The 23,271-nt window shown below is 38.4% G+C and overlaps 1 protein-coding gene across 7 annotated transcripts in view; it reads left to right on the plus strand.

The window, feature by feature from the left end:
* PCCA (propionyl-CoA carboxylase subunit alpha) overlaps window positions 1–23,271 on the plus strand; it is a 377,947-nt gene that overhangs the window by 33,580 nt on the left and 321,096 nt on the right. For 4 of the 7 annotated variants that reach the window (XM_006208313.4, XM_072976493.1, XM_072976494.1 and 1 more), the window contains exons 1-2: window positions 12,993–13,135; window positions 22,154–22,231. In XM_006208313.4, coding sequence (XP_006208375.1) covers window positions 13,031–13,135; window positions 22,154–22,231 — 183 coding nt within the window. In that variant the 5' untranslated portion in view covers window positions 12,993–13,030. Of the gene's footprint in view, window positions 1–12,992; window positions 13,136–22,153; window positions 22,232–23,271 lie in introns of those variants that run through there. The other 3 variants (XM_072976495.1, XM_072976496.1, XM_072976497.1) reach the window with 1 other exon arrangement.

Consider the following 23,271-nt stretch of genomic DNA (forward strand, 5'->3'; position numbering starts at 1 on the left):
ATATGAAACATCCAGAATGGGTAAATCTATAGAGACAGAGAGTAGGTAAGTGCTCATCTAGGCTGGATGGGGTAGGGGTGGAAGTTGGGAATGAGGGGTGATGCTGATGGGTATGAGATTTCTTTTGAGGGTATTAAAAGTGTTCCAAAAATATATTATGGTGATGGTTGCACAACTGTATAAATATACTAAAAATCATTGAATTGTATACTTTAAATGGGTGAACTGTATGGTATGTAAATTAAATCATAATAAAGCTATTTATATATATATATATAAAAGACAAAAGCCCAGTAGGAAAATGGCCAGAAATGTTAAGAGACAGTTCATAGAACATGAAAGGCAAATGCCTGTGAAACATTTGAAAAAAATAGTCAGCACTTTTCCTCAGAAAAGAAATGCAAATTAAAGTATATTGAAATACTGTTCTTCACTCATCAGATTGGAAGTGTTGGGAGACAATCTTCATGGTGATTCTACACATCATGTGACAGTTTTTATTCTCCACTGTCTTTTCAAGGATGTTTGTGTAGCAAATAGATAGAGAAGACAAAAATAGTGCCTCCCTCTGTGACAGAGGACAAATTTGTTTCCAGACCAGGATAATAAAGATAACATCTTCCTCTGGAGTAAACGATGGGCAGATTTTTTAGCAGCCCCTTATAAGATTAGGACTAAGCTCAGTGTTCCTCTGCTGTGACACAAACTCCCCTGGGCACAGCATCTACCTGGGTGGCTCCTCAATATCCCCATGGAATTTGGGGGGCATGATAAACCAATGCCAACATGAAACTCAGGCTCCCACTGTGCCATAAATAATAGGTTCTTTTGCTTCCAACCTAAGAGATTAGTGTCTTCTGGCAGCACCCACAAAGGCTAACTGGTTAACCTGCAAGGAGGGTAAAATCTCATACCCTTCCCAGTTCTTTACCAGAAGAAATCCAAAAGCTTAACACACTCTTGGTAAGCTTGGGAAGAAACAAATATTCTTACACATTGCTGGTGGGGTTGCAGAATGGCAAAACCCCTTTGGAGGGAAAATTTGGCAATTTATAATAAAATTATGTGTGCATTTACTCTTTGACTCAGTGGTCCTTCTAGGTACCTAGGTGAAGGTAAACCTCCACAAATGCAACATATAAAATGTACTGTGCTCTGCATTGTGAAATTATTTGTAATGGGAAAAACTTAAAATCAAATCTGAGTATCCATCAATAGAAGGCTGATTGAATAAACTATGGCATATTCACACATAAATACATTTGTATATACTTATACATATGTATATATAATTATTTTTGTGAGAATAGAATAAACAAGAAATTTTAGAAAATGGAAATTGTTTATAGAGGATTGGTAGAATGGTATAGGGGACAAGGATGGGAGCAAGAATTCTCCAGGTATCCTTTTTCTATAGTTTATAGACTTCTGGATCAGGTAAACGATTTACATATTCAAAAAATAAAATTAAGTAGAATAAGAAAACAACCCTAAAGTTGAACACAAACAGAAACAAATAAATGGAACTGAACATAACACTTAAATCACATTGAGGAAATAAAGTTACTTTGGAACACAGAACAGTGTAACATTTTCCACACATTAACTCTTAAGGATAAATAAAACTGCAAAGGTATTTTAAACTGCATTCAATAAATTTGTTGTTAGTAATATTTTTGTTCATAATGTATACTTTTATATAATATAAAATATTATAAAATATACTTCTGGATATTATAAAATAAAAAAGAAAACAAGTAAATATTAATGTTATTAGGAACCAAGATTTCTAAGTTAAGAAGATAAGAAGAAAAGTACTACGATATTAACTCTGAATTGGAAGTATCAACATGAATTTATGAGAGAGATAAATATATATATTAATATATATATGTGTGTGTGTGCCTGCTATATGTGCCAGGCACAAGACATATAATAATGAATAATAAAGATATAGCCCCTACTATGATAGAATTTACAGGAGATATTAAATAATGACACAATTACAGTGCAATTAAGCCTAGCATTTATTTCACCATGAGTTTACATCATCACCATTCAGTATATGAAGTTCCCCAGCCTGAAAAGCAGCCCAGTCTTATTGTTAAGACAGAATAGTCAGTGCCAACTTTAAGAGAGAATGAGTACTCAGAGTGAGGGCAACTTTTGCCTAGAAATGAACAGTTGGGGTCACTCCCAGTGTGTAGGAGTGTTAGTTTTCTAATGACAGGAATTAAGTACACAGGCTGGTGCTGAGCTATCCAGGCTTGTACTGACAAGCACTGGTGCCTGTCATTCCCAGGCAAGATTGAGAAATATTCTGTACCTTCTCATTTCCATCTAATAAGAAACATCTTGCTTGGAGTCAAACATGGCGTGAAAGGAACTGACAACTAGTTTTCAGTCCAAAATTTTCATAGGAAATACATGTTCATCACCTTGAGTGATGGTGTCACTCTTCAAGATTGGTCCAGTGTCAGTGACTTAATTATGAAAGAAACTATGAGCTAGATCTAAAGCAAAAGAGCTTGGGACTGAGTTTAAGTGGTGCGCCGGTCTTGTAAGGCATGTGAAGGTGAGATAGTCTCTGAAAGTACACCACCTGTTTCCTGCCTTTTTTTAAAGTTTATTTTTTGGGGGGGAGGTAATTAGGTTTATTTATTTATTAATTGGAGGCACTGGAGTTTGAACCCAGGACCTCGTGCATGCTAGGGAGGCACTTACCACTGAACTATACCCTCCCCCTCCTACTGTTTCTGTTAAATTTAGTTCCTAAAGACTACGCCTATGAAAGGTCCACAGGTGGAGACAGGAATCTCCCTTTCTGGTACAATGTGATAGAGTTTTAGATTTCTGGTTGGCCTATTGAGGTGTTTGCTGTCTAAAAAGTCACTTAGTGGTTGAGTTAGAGATACTAACAGATACCTAGGAACTGGTACCAAGTGAAGCCGAGTGGTCCCCACAGGAAAGTGAATACACTCAGTGGGAGGTTTAATTGTATATTTTATAGGCATGTCATAAGCAAACTGTAGCCAGTATTGGACGTATGCCTAGAAGTGACTAAGGGCATATTGCAAAGGGCAGTATCAGGGATAGGAACCTTCTAGGCAGTGGTGTGCTGGTAAATGTTTAACAACAGATTTTTCAGTAGAGTGGGAGTGGGGGGAGGGGCATGATTTGTAGTGTTTTCTGATTTCCATTCTGTAAGTATTTCCACAGGCTGATTTCAGGCTCCTAGGGATTTAACAACTGTCTGGCAGATTCCTGACAATTTAACAATTGGTTTTCATAAGCTGGTCTATCTGTCACTAAGACAAAAGGCAACAATTCAGGCCAAGGAAGTTCAAGAGTTTCCAAAAGTTTAACTACAGTTGAGAATTCCTTTTGTCTTTTGCCTAAGGACTGAAGGTGATATGAGCAGTGAAGGACTCTTCTGTACCTTGTTTTTCTTTTCTTTTCTTTTTTTTGTTTTGTTTTTGCTTCATCTTTTATTTGTGGGGTTTATCCATGTGGATATTTTTGCTCTAGTTCTAGAATGATGTAAAATACTTTCTAAAGTGCAAATACAATATCACTTCCTGGATTAAGATTCTTCAGGTTTCTCACCTCAAAGAATATAGATTAAAAAAAAACAAATGCATCTAAAGAGAACGAGTAAAGAACCTAGTGTGGCAAAAGGAGATGTCTTTGAATGTTATGGGGGAATCCCTGCATTGTTAAGTCTTTTAATCTCTCAAGAGAAGTAGAAAATTTGGAGTTTTATGTGAATGCTGCCATATTTTGAATATAGTTAACCAACTCAATTTAGCACGCACACTTGTGTGCACGTGCATGCGCATACACACACACACACACACACACACGGCTAAAACCAAACATAGCCTTGTGCCATATGTGGCCCATTTTTGCCACATTTTGATTTCTGGCCTCAAAGATAAAACCCATCCACTCTGTAGTACACGATTTACTTTCTTCAGGATCTGGCCCCTTCCTCTTCCTTCAGTTTTGCCTTTAAATATTTCCTTTGCTCAAGTCATACCATTTGTGATGGAAAACATGCTGCTGGATTTGCACCTCACTATTGTAACACATGCTATTCTTGCTGCTTGGAAGTCCTTTACCCAGAATATCCATTTTTCTGTCTTTGATATTTTTTTTATGGTCATAAACTTTTTTTGGAATAATTTTAGATTTATAGAAAAGTTCTAAAGACAAAATACTGAGAATTCCCACACATTCTTTACCCTATTTCCCCTACTGTTAACATCTTAGATTCCCATGGTACATTTGTTAAAACTAAGGAAACAGTACTGGTACATTGTTATTAACTAACCTCTAGACTCTATTTGGATCTCAGTAGTTTTTACAGTTTTCAGTTTTAGGATCCAACCCAGGATACTGCATTGTATTTAGTCGTTGTACGTCCTTAGCCATCTCTGGTCTGTGATAGTTTCTGTCTTTCCTTGATTTTCATGACCTTGACAATTTTGAGTATTTTAAAAATTTATTGATATTTATTTATTTATAAATTTCAACTCTACTGAGGTATGATTAATATACAAAATTATAAGATATTTGAAGTGTACATTGTGGTGATTTGATATATGTATACATTTTGAAAGGATTCCCCTCCATCTTGTTAATTGACACATCCATTACCTCACATATATAACTTTTTTTTTTTTGGTGGGAACAATTAAATTCTACTCTCTAATATAGTGTTATCAATTATAGTCACCATATGTTAGAGCCTCAGAACTTACTCATCTTATTGCTGAAAGTTTGCACCCTGTTACCAATCACTCCCTATTTCCTCCCTTGTCCTAGACTCTCCCTGCAAACACTTTTCTACTCTGTTTCTGTGAGTTTGACATTTTTTTTCTTGTTTTTAGGATTCCACATGTAAGTGACAGCACATGGTATTTTATCTTTCTCCGTGTGGTTTATTTCACTTTATACTCCACATCTTTATCCATTCATTTGTTGATGGATACTTAGGTTGTTTCCATATCTTGGCTGTTGTAAATAATGCTTCAGTGAACATGGAAGTGCAGATATCTCTTCAATTTCGTTTTCATTTCCTTTGGATATATACCTAAAAGTGGGATTGATGGATCATGTGCTAGTTCCATTATTAACATTTTGAGGAACCCCTATGTTGTTTTCCATAGTGGCTGTGCCAATTTACATTCCCATTAACAGTGTACAAGAGCTCTGTTTTCTGCACATCCTTTGCCAACACTTATCTCTATTGCTTTCATGATAGCCATTCTAATAGGTGTGAGGTGATGTCTCACTGTGGTTGTGATGTACATTTCCCTGATTATTAGTGATGTACCTATTTCACGTATATGCCCTTTGTATGTCTTTTTTGGAAAAATGTCTGTTCAGTTCCTCTGCCATTTTTTAATTGAATTTTTCTTTTGCTCTTGACTTGTATGAGGTATGAGTTCTTTATGCGTTTTAGATATTAACCCCTTATCAGATACATGATTTGCAAATATTTTCTTCCATTTTGTAGGTTGCCTTTTCATTTTGTTGACAGTTTCCTGTGCTGTGTGGAAAGTTTTAGTTTGATGTAGTCCCACTTGTTTATTTTTGCTTTTGCCGCCTTTGCTTTTGGTATCAAATCCAAAAAATCATTGACCAGACTGAAAGGACCTTACCACCTATCGTTTCTTCTAGGGATTTTATGGTTTCAGGTCTTACATTCAAGTTTTTAATCCATTGAGTTGATTTTTTTTTTGGTATGGTATAAAATAGTGGTCTAGTTTCATTCTTTGCATGTAGCTGTCCAGTTTTCCCAACACCATTTATAGAAGAGACTGTCCTTTCCCTATTGTATATTCGTGGCTTCTTTGCTGCAGATTAATTGATCATATATATACATGGATTTATTTCTGTGCTGTCTATCCTGTTCCACTGATCTGTGTGTCTGTTTTTATGCCAACACTATACTGTTTTGATTACTAAAATTTTGTAATATAATTTGAAATCAAGAAGTGTGATACCTCTAGCTTTGTTTTTTCCCCTCAGGATGGCTTTGGCTCTTATGTAGTACCATACAAATTTTAGAAATGTTTTTTCTATTTCTGTGAAAAATGCTGTTGGAATTTTGATAGGAATTGCATTGACTCTGTCAATTGTGTAGGGTATTATAGATACTTTAACAATATTAATTCTTCCAATCTATAAGTATAGAACATCTTTCCTTTTTTGTGTGTCTTCAATTTCTTTTTTCAGTGTCTTAAAGTTTTCAGTGCATAGGTCTTTCACCTCCTTGATTAGATTTATTCCTATGTATTTTATTATTTTTGATGTAATTGTAAATAGGATTGTTTTCTTAATTTCTCTTTCTGATAGTTCATTATTAGTGTATAGAATTGCAACAGATCTTTGTATATTGATTTTGTATCCTGCAACTTTTGGTATACCTGTATACTGAGGCAGTATAGCAGAGTATATTTGCTCTGGACTTACACCGCCTAGGTTCATTATCCAGGCTCTGCCACTTATTAATTGTTCATCTTGGGCAAACTGTTTAACTGGCTTACCTGTAAAAAGAGGGTAATAATAATATCCATCCTATCGACTTGTAAGGATTAAGATTACATTTTGATGACTTAGAACAGTCTCTGGCATAGAACATTCAATAAATATTAATTGTTATTATTTTATCTACTTTTGCTTTTTCATCTGAGCCAGAAATTGATTCTTTTTAGCTCTTTTGATCTTTTAGGATACAGCCAAGTTTATCCTTAATCTATATTAGGAAGAGTAAGCAAGGAAGTTTCCTGAATCTGTTGTTGTAACATATTTACAAAAGTTACTTGTTCTGTCACTGCAGATATGAAAGGGTTGGGGGACTTTGGTATACTTTGCTTAAAGACAGTGGTCATAAACTATTACTAATTTGTTCCCGTGAGAATAAAAATTGTTATGAATAGGTGCCAGGGTCTCAAGCATATTGGAAAATTTCCTCAAGATCTTCCATATTCTTGGGCTACTAAATTGTGGCCAGAATGAGGTTGACACAAAGTATGGCTACTTAAAGCTTAAGGACTCTTTTATGTTTGCTATTCTAAGAAAAAGATCTGGGCATGGCAGCATCTCATGGGCTGTTTTGAGGTGGGTTTAGGTATAGTGATATACAGTTTGATACTTGTTGTTTGTTTCCAGTGTGCTACTTTTGACTCTCTAGAGAAATTTAAACTCCCTGAGGAAAGAAATCACATTTTTATGCTTCTGTTACATTAACTGGGACAAAAAAAATCTCGATAAACTTTTATTGAACAAAGACAGCTCTGGTTTTAGTGTTAGTACATATACACTATTGAATTGGTGATGGTGAATTAATTCATCAGTAAGCATCTATATCTTTAAGTTCTTATGTATAAACAACAGACCCTAGCTAGTTTAAATAGAGATGGAATGTATTAAGTAAGGAACATTAACTCACAAGATCTGCAGAGGGCTTAAGAGTCAACTTGGAGGATACACAACCAGGAAAAAATGGCTCAGTGCTCCTATAGGATCCCAGGAAAGACTCCACTGCCACCTGGGCTCAGCATGGACATTGTACCTGGGTGCTGGATGCCAGAATTTCTGCCACTGCTTCCTCTAATAGCTGGAAGCCCCTACTGCTACCCCACAGGTTCCTGCTATGGACTGAATGTTTGTGTCCCTCCCAAATCCATATATTGAAGCCTAATCCCTTGTATGATGGTATTTGGAGGTGGGTCCTTTGAGAGGTCATTAGGTTATAAGAGTGGATTCCTCATGAATGGGATTAGTGCTCTTACACACGAGAGAGTTTGCGTCCCTCCTCTCTCTCTGGCTTTCTACCATGTGAGGATACAAGGAAAAGATGCCATTTGCAAACCAGGAAGTGGCCCCCAGCAGACACTGGGCTTCTAGCAACGTGACTTGACACTAATGCCCAGAATGGTGAGAAATAAATATTTATTGTTTAAGCCACACAGCCTATGGTATACTAGTTAAAGCAGTCTGAACTAAGATAGTTCCTGTTGTAATAAACGCAGAAACTGATAGTAGAATTTATCATATCACAGATGTGTAAGAAATGGAAGGTAAGAGTTGATCTTATCACAAAACAAAGGGTTGCCCAGCTGGTTCTTGTTCCTAGACTCTGCCTAGCAGGTTTTTACATTTTGAAAGGGTTGTTAAAGAAACAAAATGAATATGCAACAGAGATGTGGCTTTTTTGCAGGGGCAGGGAGTAGGTAATTAGGTTTACTTATTTATTTATGGAGGACGTACTGGGGATTGAACCCAGGACCTTGTGTATGCTAAGCATGCAGTCTACCACTTGAGCTATACCCTCCTCCACCCCTGCCCTAAGATGTGGCTTTTAAAGTCTGAAATATTTAGTATCTGTCTCTTATATGGAAAAGGTTTGCCAGCCCCTTCTCTGGAGCATACTCCAATACTGAATTCTTTAAGAAGAAACCCTTGCCACATTTTTAGATACCTTGGTTGTTATATAAAGGCAAATACTACTCTTGATATTTTTAATGTATATTTTTATTCTGATAAAGTTTTTAAGCAGTGGTCTAATTTACTTATAATAATAGTGAAAAATATTTTTAACACTTTCATTTTCAAGAGTTCTTCATTGTCAAAATTTATGAATTGTATATTTTAGTATTAAACATTCTTTCATTCTATTTTGAGAAAAGAAGAATCTCCTTTGCTCTTAAGTGTTACCTTTTCCTTCCAATATGTACAAAAGTCCTTTTTAGTATACTTACCTTTCCTCTACTAATCCTCTATTAGGCTGGGTAGACTAACTGCCATAGTATTCCCCAATATCAGTAGCCTAAGAAAATAAAAAAAATTATTTCTTGTTCATGTCACAGTTCAATGCAGGAAGGCAAGAAGGATCTGGATTACTTAGTCATTCAGATACCAAATCTTCTTCCATCTGGTGCCTGCATGAGTCTCAGCAGATGAGAAAAGACAGAAGGATGTGAAGGATTGCATGCAAGGTTTTATGAGCCATGCCTACAATGTTGGTGTGTTTTACTTCCACTCACATTCCATTGGTCACAATGCAGCTATGTTACCACATCTAGCTGTGAAGGAGGATAGGGGATGTTGCAGAGCAGTGTGCTCAGAAAGAAAAGTGAACAGGTTTGGAGAGCAGTGAGCCAGTCCCTGCCATGTCCTCAACTTCCTAAGGCGTTTTCCTTATAATCTGTAATTTTAAATGGTGAGGGTAAAGGTATAGAGTTGTGCCCTATTAGTTAAGGTACACACTTGGCTACTGTAACAAAGGCAAAACAAAACAAAATAAAACACAGTAACTTAAATAAGATACAGTGTTTTTCTCTTTTGCATAAAAATCTGAGCCAATCATCCTAGGGCTGATATGGCAGCTCCATAGTGTCAGTACCTAGGGGATCCTTGAATACTGTTTTGCCTTTCTCAACACCTAACTTCGTTCTTATCATCTAAGATGACAACTTTGCCCCCAACATTATGCCCATGATCTCGCAAGCTGGGAGGAGAAGGAAAAGTGGAAGGGCAGCCCCAAAGTTACCCTTGTCACTTGCGCTTACATCCCATTGGCCAGAACTTAGTAACTAAGCCAGTCTTGCTGTGATGGAAGCTGGCAAGTGATTCTTCCCTGAGTGCCATGTACTCAGTTAAAGTGAAAGTTCCTTTACTAAAGAAGCAAGAGGAAGATGGATATTAGGGGACAACCAGCAGTCTCTGCCACAGTCCACCCCTTCATCACTCAAATCATGCTGCATGACTTCTCCCCTTTTCACCTAGTGTACCAGTCAGGATTCAGTCAGGGAAGTGGGCCTCCGTAAGACTCTACTTTTGCTGGTGGAACACAATAGCATTTTCGGTCCCTAGGGATTAGTGTCAGTTCCAAGCCAGTGTCTGGTAAGCCAAGCATGTCTGGCTGCCAGATAGGAATGCAAGGAAGGCTCTCATGGAGGGTCAGTAAGAAGCAGTTGCTTCTGGACAGCTCCCGCTTCTGTGGGTCTGCAATCAAGTGTCTGGTGGTGGGGCTGGGGTTGCTGGTGGTCAGCAGGGCTAGCAGTTGGCAAAAACAAGCTGGATGTAGAGTGGAGACTGAGGATGGTCTCCCAGGAAACTATGTTACTTATCCTATGGTAACAACTTGGGAGTTACGGCTGTGGCTTCACTCCTGCTTTCTAAATATCTTATATAAGATCTTCTTTTGGTTAACTCTAACCAGGAACCATACAGGGAAGAGGATTTGGAGAAACGTTAATTTCCAATCCAGCTTATTTACTCTGCAAGTGCTCCCACTGAAAGAGAGCCAAATATATGTATGTGGGCTCAAAGTTCAGGATCTCTAGGTGGAGTGTAGTCTTGCTATTTGCTGAGCAAGTGGCTGCTCATGCTTGCTTGATTTCCACCCCATCTTCCCTCTACTTCATACCTACCACCAAACAGTGGGGCAGTATCTTGTAATAAGATATGAAGGATCACAGGTAAGACTGGCATTTGACTTCTCAAGAGCAACCCTGGAAGCTAGAAGATGATGTAAAATGCTTTCAGAATTCTGAGAGACTTACGATTTCTAGCCATGACATGAGTAACTGGTTCCAGACTGGTTCCAGATGGAGTAACTAGTTCCCTTCTGCTACAGATAAACAGAAAATTGGACAAAATATCTGAAACAACTGTTTTCAAACTCTGGTAACAGGAGGTAGCTTTTAGAGATGATAAACATTCCGAAATGTGTGGCATAGCTCAAACAAGTGAGAACTATTCAGCTCAAAAATGCCAATTAAAAAAAAAAGCCTATTATACTCTGTTGAAAACTCTGTATTAGAATTACAGACTGTATCAGAGAAAGGGATAACAATATTGTCTTTGAAAGTCAGTAAGACTTTGAAAGTGACCACTTTACCAAAGAGGTACCGTGACAAAACAAGTGTCATCAGCTTTTCAGCTTCTGGTTTGCTAGTTTGGAGTTGTCACTTAAGTTATCACCACATATTTCAGGTTTCATAATGTCAACACCCCACTTCTGGAAACAAAACTATGAGTTGGTTAGGATACAGTTTTGGCTGCTGTAGTAAAGGCAGAAGTAACAATGATTTAAACAGGATAAAAGCTTATTTCTCTGTCTGGTAACAGTCAATGCATTAAGCAGTAGAAGGCTGATAAGAGGGCTCCACAGTGTCAGGGACATTGACTCCCTATCTTATTGCTCTGCTGTCTTCAACATGGGGCTCCCTGGGGCTCCTATCTTGTGAGTTAAGATGGCTGCTCCAGGACCCACCAGTATGTCTTCTTTCAGGAAGGAGAGAATAGGAGATGGAAGGCATGCCCTTACTCTTTTTAAGGACACAGTCTTTATATTCTAGAAGCCAGACCTTAGCCATATGTCTACCCTTGATGTAAGGGAGGATGGATAGTGCAGCCTTTAGTTGGGTGGCCGTGTGCTCAGCTAAAACCCAAGAGCTTTCTTACTAAAGGAAAGAGTGAAGAGTAGATATCATGGGACAAGTAGTTTCTGCCACAAGTGCCTTTCTTTCTTCTTTTTTTTTTTTTTAAGTTGGGGGAGGTAATTAGATTTATTTATTTATGTTCAGAGGAGGTACTGAGGGTTGAATCTAGGACGTTGTGCTCTACCACTTGTGCCTTTCAATAAAATAACTTCTTTAAGACAAAACAGACAGGATCTAAGGAGAACCAATCCAAACGATAAAAATGGGAAGAAGAAAAAGAAAAAAAAAAAAAAAGAAAAGCAGGTTTCCTGGGTAGGAAATGAGTCCAGCCTTAGATAATTAGGTGAGAAATCCTGTGAAACTGATATTCCTTTTTATTCTGTGTCATAAAACTTTATACTTACTTTTTAAAATTCCATTAAATGTCACCTCTCAGCTATCCCCAAGCATATTGGTTTTATCTCTTTTGGTATTTCCCATGCTGTGACACATTCTAGGTCATTCTTAACTTTCTCTCTCAAGTTGACTCTGTAGGAGAAGGAAAATAGTTACAAGCAGAGCCCCTGGTGGCATATTTATAGGTGAGAGGATTTGATGTCTGAGATTTGCTTCAAAATACTCACCAAAAGATATGCAGGAGGAATAGATGAAACAAGATTGACAAAATGTTGATTTGTTGAATCTGTGTTATGGGTACCTGACTGATAAGACTATTTTCTCCCTTGTGTATGTCCAAAATAAAACAAAAATCCAGTCCCTGAAGACAGCCAGAATTGGGTTCAAATCCTAGTTTCACTACTTACTAGCTGAGTGACTTTACCTCTCTATAAATTCATTTTCTCAAATTAGGACATGTATAGGCCAATACAATTATTGTAAAGATTAAATGAGACAAAATTTGAAGCATCTAGCACAAGATCTGGCCCTTAGTAATTGTATTAACAAGGGCACCTACTTACAAGTAACAGGAATTGACTCTAGTTATTGCTCATTCCTCTGACACGCAGATATTAGTATCTGTGGCAGAATAAGGCGTGAGCTGAGATCTCTGATTTCTAGACCTAGAGTTTTCTGTGTTGTCACACTTGTGCAAAACCTTATCTTGGTTTGGTGCTTTGCAGCTTATGCATTCAAACATACAGGATTAGAGTTTGGGTACAAGCCTGGAATTTAGGACACTGGGCTGAGGTCATGGGGCGGAGGTGACTCACTGACGTTCACTGGCCAGGCTGCATGATGGTTGCTACGTGGACTCTGCTGCAGTCCGAGGTTTACCCCAAGCAGGCGCTTGTCTTCCCTGCCTCGCACATTCCCAGGTTTGGGTCAGGCCAGCAGTCCCCAGCTGGCTCCTGGCCGGCGGCCCCGCCGCCTCCCTCCAGAGAACAGCGCGCGCCTGCTCAGGCTCCCAGCTCCCGGCGTTTGGCGAGTCCCACTCGCGCTCGCTGCCTCCCTGCGGCGGAGGCGGGGCCAAGGGTCTCTGGCTCGTAATTGGCTAAAGCCTTGGCGCTCCCGTTCTCCACCCACTTCGGCGGGGTGAGAGGTCAGCGGAGCGCTGGTGGGCAGGGGCTGCAATGGCGGGGCTCTGGGTTGGTGTGGCCGCGCTGGTCGCAGCAGGAAAGCCCAGACGGTGGTCGCCGAAGCCGCTGATGTGGAGCGCGGCTCTGTGGACCCTGAAGGTGAGGAGCAAAGGGACTCCCGGTGGGTCTGGGCTTCGCTGGGCTCCCAGTCCCGCACCGCCTGGCGGTGGCCAGTGCTACTGAGAGTGCCCCGGCGATGCCCGGGCGACCTCCGGGGCCCGGGTTCCGCGTGAATCCGCACCCCTCACTCCCTCTTTTTCGGGAGCTCGCGCTGAAGCGGGGCAGACCAGGATTCCCTCGCCGCAGCCGTTACTCCGAGGATCATGGAGGGCGGAGCGGCCCAAGGAGCCTGCAGGCGTGTGTTGTCTGCCTTCTTGGGAGCGGCTGACAGCCACCTGGCCGAAATGTACCTGCATTTCCCGTGCTCCCATTCTCGTGCCACGAGGTTTTCTCTTCGTCTTGAGCTTTCCAGGTGTATTTTTAAGGGTCCTTATAGTTTCCATTTTCTCTTGCCTCTTTTCTGCTTTGAAGGGACACTGAAGTAGAGTTGGAGTTGTGATTTTATCTCACCTTTTAAAGGGTCATACAGTGTTAGGAATGCTGCTACCTTTTATACTTGAGAGCCTGTTTTAATTGTGTTACACCACGGTGTACTGTATATGCGTCCTGTCAGTTTCTCTTTTCTATGTAGTGGTTAGCCTGGTGTTTGTGCTGCTCTAAACACATCTCCCCACTGTTTAGTATGTCCAGGTGGCAGCTTTGACTTATACGTTGGAATGTTTGTATGTGTGGCTTTTAACATTTTTTCTCTTCAACATGGAGTCCCTTGCAATTTCTGAACGAAGACAACCTAGCTTTATTAATAGGGTTTAAGTCACTTGAACAAATTCTTATAAGATTTCTCTGAAAATCACCTGTTATTCAGTCTGCTTTTTAAACTTCCTTTTTTAAAAATAAAATCTTCAGAAAATTGGCACATAATTTGATTTATTGTCATTGAACTTTAGAATTGGAGGACACTTTAGAGATGGCCCATCCTACTCTTAAAGAAAAGGGAATTGAGACCCAGGTGAGAAATGTGGGAGCTGGAGCTCATCATGTAAGTGAGCATAAGTTTGCACATGTATTAGCTTAGTGTCAACCTCAGAATCTGTCTCAACCCAGTGTTCTTCGTGTCAGCACATGATTGTTTCTTAAACTTTATTGCTCTTTATAATTTTTAATTTTTTTGGCCATATCACTTGCAGTTGCAAGACTTAACGCGTTTAACGGAGGAGGCAGCATGCTGTAGCACGGACTTTGGAGTCCCACAGGTGAAATTTTGTATATTAGACAAGTCACCTTTGGGCCTCAGCTTTTTTCCAGCAATTTCTTTTCCCTCAACAAAGCTTTATTGACTACTTCCTGTGTTCCATCTCTAGGGAGTGAATATTGTTTCTGTTCTCTTAGAAGTTTTAGTCTTATTAGGGAGACAAACAAGTGTAAAATGCTGTTAAGGGAGAGGTCCTTGTGCTTTGAAAATAAAATGGAGGGATTTTACCAAGTCAATATTTAGAGCTCTTTGTTTTAGATACTGTTCTGGTGCTCTGCTTGAATTAATTTATTCAGTCCTCACAACAGCCATAAAAATCCCCATTTACAGATGAAGAAATTGAGGCACAATGTGTTATGTGACTTGCTCAAATTATGCTTATAGTAAGGGAGTGTTTTCCTTTGGAAGTGAAAATTGAAACAAGTTTTAAAGAACAAAGTGAATCTTTTCTAGGCAAAGAGAGAAGAGGTGAGTGTTATATGTGAGAGAGCAGCAGATGCAACAGTTCTAGGCCAGAGGGAACGACAAGATAGAAGAACTGAAAAAAGCCTACTGAGGCTTTGGTATCGAGATTAGGTGGTGCTGGGGAGGGAGGTAGGAGTCAGACCATGCTGGGCCTTGTACAACTGTGCTGTCAGGTTTGGTCTTCATGGGAAACTTATTCCTGTTGGAGTTGGGAGGGATCCCACTGCCATATTTTAGAGTGGAGACGCTGAGAGAGGGAAGTTGTTACTGTATTTACTGCTGTACACTTACTGTACATAAAAGCTTTGATTTTTCTTGCCCAGTTTCATCCTTTTAATGTGTTGGCAGAGACTGCATCTTGTCTATTTCTGTTTCCTTAGTACAGTGTTGGACAAAGTAGTTGCTGAATGTGTGGCAGTACTGACTGGAGTAGAGAGTTACATTTGTGCCAGTAAAGAATTCCTCCTGGAGCTTGGAAGAAGCTCTGAAGATCACTCTCACCTTACGGGTACTTGAGCTGCTGCTTAGCTTCTCTCCATATTTCTCTTCCATGAACTTGAAATGTACTCCATCAATTCTATGTTTGAAGCCAAACCTTTTGAAGATTTTATTTCTCCCATTCCACATGCCCGAACCCTCAAACCATTTGATTGCTTGGAAAGCAGATTGCTAACTCTAGACTCTAGTCTAGAGAATTCTCACCATTTTTTTAGCTAGTCTAATAGTTTTTTGCTTTTAGGATACATGCAGAGTTCATCTGTTAGTCTTATTTGTTTTGTGTATTTGCTTTTTAAACACATTCTGTTTAAATACCTAGTATTTTTTTCTTCTGCCTATATTTTTCAGTGGTTCCAGGGTGTTGGGCTTGTGGTAATTACTACAGTTCATCGAACTTTTATATGTTACCTGATTTTCATATGTTGTTTCTTACCTTTGTAATAACTAGGTGAAAAAAAAAATCCCCATTTTCAAAAGGGGAAACAGTGCTCAGAGCAGGTAAGTAGTTTACTTAAGGATACAGTTGCCTAAGATAGAAGTTGAACCTTGGATGGCATGATGCCAAAGCCTTGCTTTTCCAGTTACAAATTATCTCTCGTCTGACTGATGGTCTCATTATATGGTGGACTCATAAAGCTTGAATGCACAAGCTTTATGCTCCTTAAAATTTGTAATTCTCTTTTCTAGTCATGGAAAAGAATGTTTATGCATACCTAAATGCTTTGGAATTGCCTGGAGGTAAATCTTCCCAACATGCTGATAGATTTCTGACAATTATCTGGGGAAAGAAGTTTTCTAAGATTATTATAGGAACCAGTTTCTGGCATAATAAAATGCTTATGGACATTTGTATATTTATACATCTGCTTTTTGGATTTTATTCTGTTCTTATGAGGTTCAGAACAGAGGTGTGATTGGCGAAGCCCTTCTTTAAATACTAGGAAGAGATGGTGACATTTTTGATCAAGAGAGTGAAGGAATGGGAGTTAAGTGATTCCAGTTTTAAAAACATACAGGTAAATGGGAGAACAGGGATGAAAAAGGAAATTTGGAAAAGAAAATTATTTTTTGGAGGATAGTATTTATTTATTTATCTAGAGTTAGATGATTCCAAGAGTCATGTTGAGTTGCTTAGAAGAAAGAGTGATTCTTAAGTCCTTGACCTAAGCCTCTGGATATGGTAGTGTTTGAGAGATACAGAAGGCTGAAGCTTGGGAGGGAGATCCAGACAATGGTTACATTAAAATGATGAGAATGAATTTATAAAACACAGAAGGGTGGTTGATCTTATCTGTTGTTTGTGGTGCCATGTAATGGGTATGGGAAAGGAATAGTCAGAAGCCACCTTCTCAGGTTGATAGTTGTTTCTGGGGTTACTGAAAATGGCAGAGGAGGAGGAAAGCTGTGTTAACATTTAATTTTTAAATCATCTTCAAGTGATTCTCATTTTTACAGCTGAGGTTAAGTAAGTTGCCCAATGTCATGCAGCATTTAAGATGTGGATCCAGGATTCAAACTCAGACCTGACTTCAGCACTTTTATTATACCATATTAATGCACTTAGTAAAAATGAGAAAGGCCAAATTTATACTTCTTGGGGGACAAAAACTGGTTTGAGCTTCATAGCAATTATGGAAAAAAGGGAAGGGGTAGGCTGTAAAGCTGTCTTATAGTGAGGAACATCCGTTGATCAGGATAAACAAACATTGTCCTAGCACTGAATTTGTGGAATTCATTATACAAGGGCAACTAGCAATCCAGTAAAAAAAACTTCTTTGTTACTTGTTTTACAAAAGATGCAATGATAGTTTTTATCTCATTGGTTGCTACTAACCTGGCACTTGGTGAAAGTCGTAGTGTGTGAAAGCAGTTCTATGGAGGTGGGGTGCTTAGGTTTCCTAGAAGCCAAGCCTGAAGAGGGATTTTGTGCAGATGGTAGTAGTTGAGAAGAGTGACGAAAGCAGAATAGAGCAGGGGAAAAAAATCTAAGCAAGGAAAGGGCTCCAGAAGGAAAGTAGCTTCAGTCTCATCCCACTGGGGAGCTCTGGAGCAGTGATTCTCAGAGCCAGGGACTCCAGCCAGCGGGGCACTGACTGCAGCATTACCTGGCTGCTTGCTAGGAAGGCACATCTTCTAGCTCCTCCGTAGACTTGCCAGTTTAGAAAATCTGGAATTGGAGCCCAGCAGTCTGTTTTAACAAACTCTCCTGGAGGTGATGCTAATGTCAAGTTTGAGAAGTACTGTCCTACATCAGCCTTGTGAAGTAAAAGTATAACGTGGGCTGCAGGTGTAATTTAAAGTTTACTAGCACTCACATTAAAAGAATTTTAAAAAGGTGAAATGAATATTACTGTATTTTATTTAACCAGTATATTCAAAATATTATTTCAGTATGTAAATGTAAAAATCATTAATGAGGTTTTTTTTTGGTATTAATGCTTCAGATCTGGTGTGTGTTTTACATTTGGAGCACATCGGAATTTGAGCTGGCGTATTTCCAGTGCTCCGTCGCTGTATGTGGCGAGTGGCTGCCACGGTGGATAGCCAGCTCTAAAGCACAGGTTGCACTACTGAATTGGCCCCACTGTAAAGTGAGGAGTGTAGCCTTTTGGACCCTTTGTTAGTCAGTCATTGGCTGTGGGCTGGGAGGGGTGTGGCTCCCAGGTTTGGTGGAGAACACTCTGGTTGAGGCAAGTGGGGCAAGCTAGGGAGCAGGTGTGAGCCACGAATTGTCAATACACCAACTGGGGACACTGCACTGGCTGGTGAAGGGTTCTAGGTGTACACCACCTGCATCTGCTACAGGCAAGGTGGGAGGAATGGCCTGGTTGGCAGCTGTGGTGAAATGAGGACGCTTTAGAGTTGATGTATATGGTTTCCTGGTGTTCTAGTTTACAGTGGAGACAGAGCCAGAGAATCTTGAGTCTCCTCCTCCCCTGTTTTATTGAGAAATAATTGACATGAATCTTGAGATTTGATCATCTCTCTCAAATATTAGACATTCAGCCTAGCTTTTAACAGAAGGTCTTGGCAGACAGTTGAAGATTGGGATGGCTAGAGAGGTCCTGAAGACTAACTAGTGTCTGTGAAGGAAAAGCTGTGCTGAATTGAAAAAGCCTGACTTCCGGCAGCATTTTTAAAGGGCGTTTTCTTAGATCATTCTGGGTCTGTTAAAATGCTGAAATAAGTACTTGGCTGATGCTTCCTAGCTCTGTGTCCTGAAACGTGGAAGAGAGGTCCTTCCCTGGAAATTCTGAAGATGAAGCACTAACAAATACTTACTTTTACCTTGGTAAGATCATCTTAAGGCTCCATTAACCCACAGTTTTGAGGTGGTTTTTTTTTTGAAGTAGGATGCATTCTGATAACGAATTAACCTGTCAACAAAATTGTTTTAGTATTATTCACCTGAATGCTGCTGTGGTTATGTTAAGAGCAAAACTTTTGGATTGGCAGGATTAGTATTTAAACTGTTCTTTAAGCATGAGTTTAGTGGATTTACCAATTTGGGCTGTCACCTGAAGCCATATCCAGAATGTGAAAGCAGGTGCAGCCTTAGTTTAGAAAAGGATATTTCCTTTTTTGCAATGACTGGAAGGCGTGTATTCAGTTCGTGTAAAAGCTGTATCATTTCCCCCACCATTTTTTGGTTAATAGTTATTGTATGCTTACTATAACATGCAAAACTGTGTTAGGTATTTTACACAATCTCATTTAATTCTCATGGCAGCCTTATGTCCTAGACAAGTAGTTTTTAACCTCAGTTTACATGTGAGTAAATTTCTTATGTATTCGAGAAATATATAGGACATTTCAGAGCCAACATTTGAACCCAGTTCTGAATCTGTCTGAGTGTAGACCAGAGTTCTCAAGTACTACACTGCTTTTCTAATGGTAACTCCCAAATCATCTAGTATAATTTTAAGAAAGAAAGCTATAGCTGCATAGTTGGATTTGGTTTTTGTGTAATATCTTACATTTTCTTGGTGTTTTACAGTTTATAGGCTTGTTTGATTTTTTTTTTTTAAACAGCTCTCTGGGAAAGCAGGGGAGGTGTCATCAACTATATTTTATATGTGAAAACTGAAATTACAGAGAAATTATTTGCTGAATGTTGCATACCTACAAAGCAGTGGAGCTAAGAGTGGACCCAGATCTTGTGGCTCTGAGGGTTGTGCTGCTTCCCACGTGCCACGCTGTTAACTTTTCCAAGTGTGGAAAATATAGGAAGTCTTTATTCTTGCAGAACCGAACGAGTGCAATATGCTATTGGGAAGCCATTTTGCATACACTGACCTTTCTCTTTTTGACTGTGATAGGCTAAATAGTCTTTATAATGGAGTTGATTAAAGTTTTTCCCTTGAACTCCTGTTCTAAGAAGTATATTAAAAGAATTTTGATCTGGGCTTGTAGCTAGTTTGTTAATATGCCTAACAAAAACAATGAGCATTAAAATTCTGTGTAGAGGTCTGAATTAGCAGATTTCTACTGACTTGTTCCTTGCATTAAAGAAAAAAGTCTGTTGTAGCTCTACAAAATTGTCTGATTTTTGATTTGTATTCTTTATAACTTTAAACTTCCATGAAGGCGTTCCAGGAGTGAACAGAGCCTTTGTGGGACCGACTGCAGACCACTTTGGACTTGCTGTGGGAATGGCCCAAACCCTTGTAGTTTGTTCTGCTGTTACAGTTCTTACTGCTTGTGCCATTTCTACTTCTAGTTACTTGGCTAACCAGGGGCATCTATGTTTTCAAAATTTTGGGTCACATTATTACAAACTCATATGTGTACAAGCTATATGCTTTTTTTGTTAATAGTGGTAAAATAGTCTGTTAGATCTTCAGAACCAAGTATTTTAGAATAGTAATAAAAAGATAAAAAAAAAAAACCTGTTTGACCAGTTAGGTATAGTGCTACCTTTTCTACATTTTGGCAAAGTGCAATCTCTAATAGAGTTGATTTAGTTTTAAGAACTGTATCGTGTAGACATTTTTTTTTTCTAGTGTTGTTATTGGTAGTTTCCTGAAAGTTAATGTAGTATACATTGAGTCAGCTGATCCAAACATTTCTTAGAGCTTGGCAGCTTAGAAATTTCTAAATTGTTCTGGGTTAGAAACTCTCCTGTTGGGCCCAAGTTTAGCTTAAACTGTTTCTCATGAGCCCATTTGATGAGATAAGAGTTCCTGAGGTTTTTATTCCTAAAGGTGTCCTAGGAACTTAATGCATAAGTCATATTTATTTGAATCTGTGAAATTAATTCTGTTTTCATTAGTAGCTCCTCTGCATTTGTTACTCGTGGAGCAGTTCAGCAGTTAGATCCATGTTACCATCTTCTTGGCCCAAATCTTCAGTTTGGATTAACTGCATATCCTTCAGTAATCGTCAGATTCTTGCACATGTTGAAAACACCCTCTTGGTTTTTGAATAATAGTGGTGTAGGTTAGTAGGGACCTTGGAGAAAATTCATCTAAGCTTTCATTTCTCAGTAGATGGCAGAGAGGTTAAAGTGGTTTGCTCAAATCCTAGAAATAGTGTCAGGCTGTGCTAGGATTGGAGCTCAGGTTCCTTGATTTCTTCTCCCAGAGCCCTTTCCCAAGGGGTTTGCTGCTTTTTGAAGTGTTCCCTTCCCCAGACATAAACATCACTTTATTCTCACTCTCCAAAGCTAATTAGAATACCTAAAATGCCTATCCCAGATTATGTTTTGTCTCTGAAAGACTCACATTTGGTTTTTGCCATCAGGAATCAGTTATGCCCTTTATTTGTTAGTGATTAAAGACACGTGTATGATTTTGCCTTCTGTAAAAGGATGTGTTGACTGTTCCTGCAACAGACCATTATGTGCCATATGACATTAGGGAGAATTTGTAAAGATATAAACTGTTTTGTTTCATTTTATAAAATTGATAGGAAGCTGGTATGCTGTTTACTCTTGTTTTATGTTATACAAAGTTCTATGTGGTGTGTGGCATTCTGATCCTGCCATATCAGTTTGCATGAACAGAAAGACCTTTCTTCAAATTTTATTTGACACATTGCCTCTGTTTTTTGAAGTTACAATGTTAGTTTCAGGTGTACAGCAAAGTGATTCAGTTATACACCCACATACGTATGTCTATTCTTTTTCAGATTCTTTTCCGTTATAGGTTATGACAAGATATTGAATATAGTTCCCTGTGCCATACAGTAGGTCCTTGTTTATCTGTTTTATGTATAGTAGTGTGTATCTGTTAACCCCAAACTGCTAATCTAATTTATCCAATTTCCCTCTTCCCCCTTTCATGACCGTAAGTTTGTTTTCTGTGTTTTTGAGTCTGTTTCTGTTTTGTAAATAAGTTTATTTGTGCCATTTTTTTAGATTCCACATATAAATGGTATCATATGATACTTGTCTTTGTCTGACTTCACTTATTATAATACTCTGTAGGTCCATCCATGTTGCTGTAAGTGGCATTATTTCATTCTTTTTTATGGCTGAGTAATATGCCATTATATACACCCCCCCCCCATTTTCTTTATCCATTCATTGGTTGTTGGACATTTAGGTTGCTTCCTTGTCTTGGCTGTTGTAAATAGTGCTGCTATGAACATTGTGACCCATTGACTCTTATTATACTTTTCTGAAGATTGTTTCAATGCTTTTGGTTTCTCATATGTGGCAGAAGGATGTATTTAGTTGTAATTTACCTTCTATAATTATGTCATAATTAGAACTGCTTAGAACTACATATATTGATTGATGAAATACTGTAGCTAGAAGCATACTGGAAGAATTACCTTGAAAAATAATTTTAAAGCTCATTCAAGTGTCTGTAATTTATTTCACTTTTATTTTTTTGTAGCATGTTCCACATTATTCAAGACAGCACTTACTGGTGTCTCGTAGTCTTTGTTCAGCAGGATATGATTCTAATGAAAAAGTAAGTATTTAAAAAATGCTTTTAATGGCTAACTTATAATGGTTTTACTTTCTTGTCTCCATATTGTGTTCACTGGGCAGATTAAATTTTATTGATGCTGTGTAATTATTTATTGCTCTACTTCATAGTTTTATAGGTGCTCAGTCTTTGTTCCTCTTTTTCATTGTGGACCTCAGCCTGAGTCTTTAATGTTGTTCTTGTATCTCTACTACAAGTTCAGTAAATTTACAATGTGTTTCCTTTGTTTTCAGCAGAATAACTAATACAACATTCTCTCTTAGACTGGGTGGTTAAGAGATCTTAATTAAACTATTGATTTTTTTCTATTTACTTAATATTTGTATGACTAATTTTGACTGAAGGCAATTATGTGTATTGCACATTTTGGGACAAGGGAACTTCAGTTAAAATTTTGTTATATGATAATCTTTGAGGCTTGTAATAGGAGAAATAAAGGGACTAGAAGTGGTGATTGGAGATGGAACATGATTTGGTGACAATGAAGGCATCAAAGAAGGCAGAAGAGTTCTGGTTGAGAAGAGGTTGTTCAAATTGTATGTCATGAAAGTAGAACTAATATGGATGATTATTTGAGAATGAAATAGGCTTCTAAATTATCTGTTGAAGTATACAAAACTACTTAAAAGAATCTGGAGGCTTGGAGAAGGAAAGGGTCTATATCATTGCAGTTCAATAGAAGTATAATGTGGACACAACTGCAGGGCATATGTAATTTTATATTTTCTAATAGCCATATTAAAAATAAAAAGAAACAAGTTAAATTATTTTAATATTTTAACTCAGTATCTAGAATGTTATTTCAACATATTATCAATATGAAAAGTCGCAATGAGATACTTAAAATTTGTACGATGGTTTCTAAATCCAGTGTTTAATTTACACTTCTGCATATCTCACTTTGATTGTCCACATTTGAAGTGCTCAGTAGCCTCATGTAGCTAGTGATTACTTTATTGGATGGCACAGGTCCTGATGAATTAGCTATGATAAATTCTCCGCTATGAAATCTTTAGTTTAAT

Source organism: Vicugna pacos, chromosome 14, assembly GCF_048564905.1.
Source record: "Vicugna pacos chromosome 14, VicPac4, whole genome shotgun sequence".
In the NCBI taxonomy this organism is placed as follows: domain Eukaryota; kingdom Metazoa; phylum Chordata; class Mammalia; order Artiodactyla; family Camelidae; genus Vicugna; species Vicugna pacos.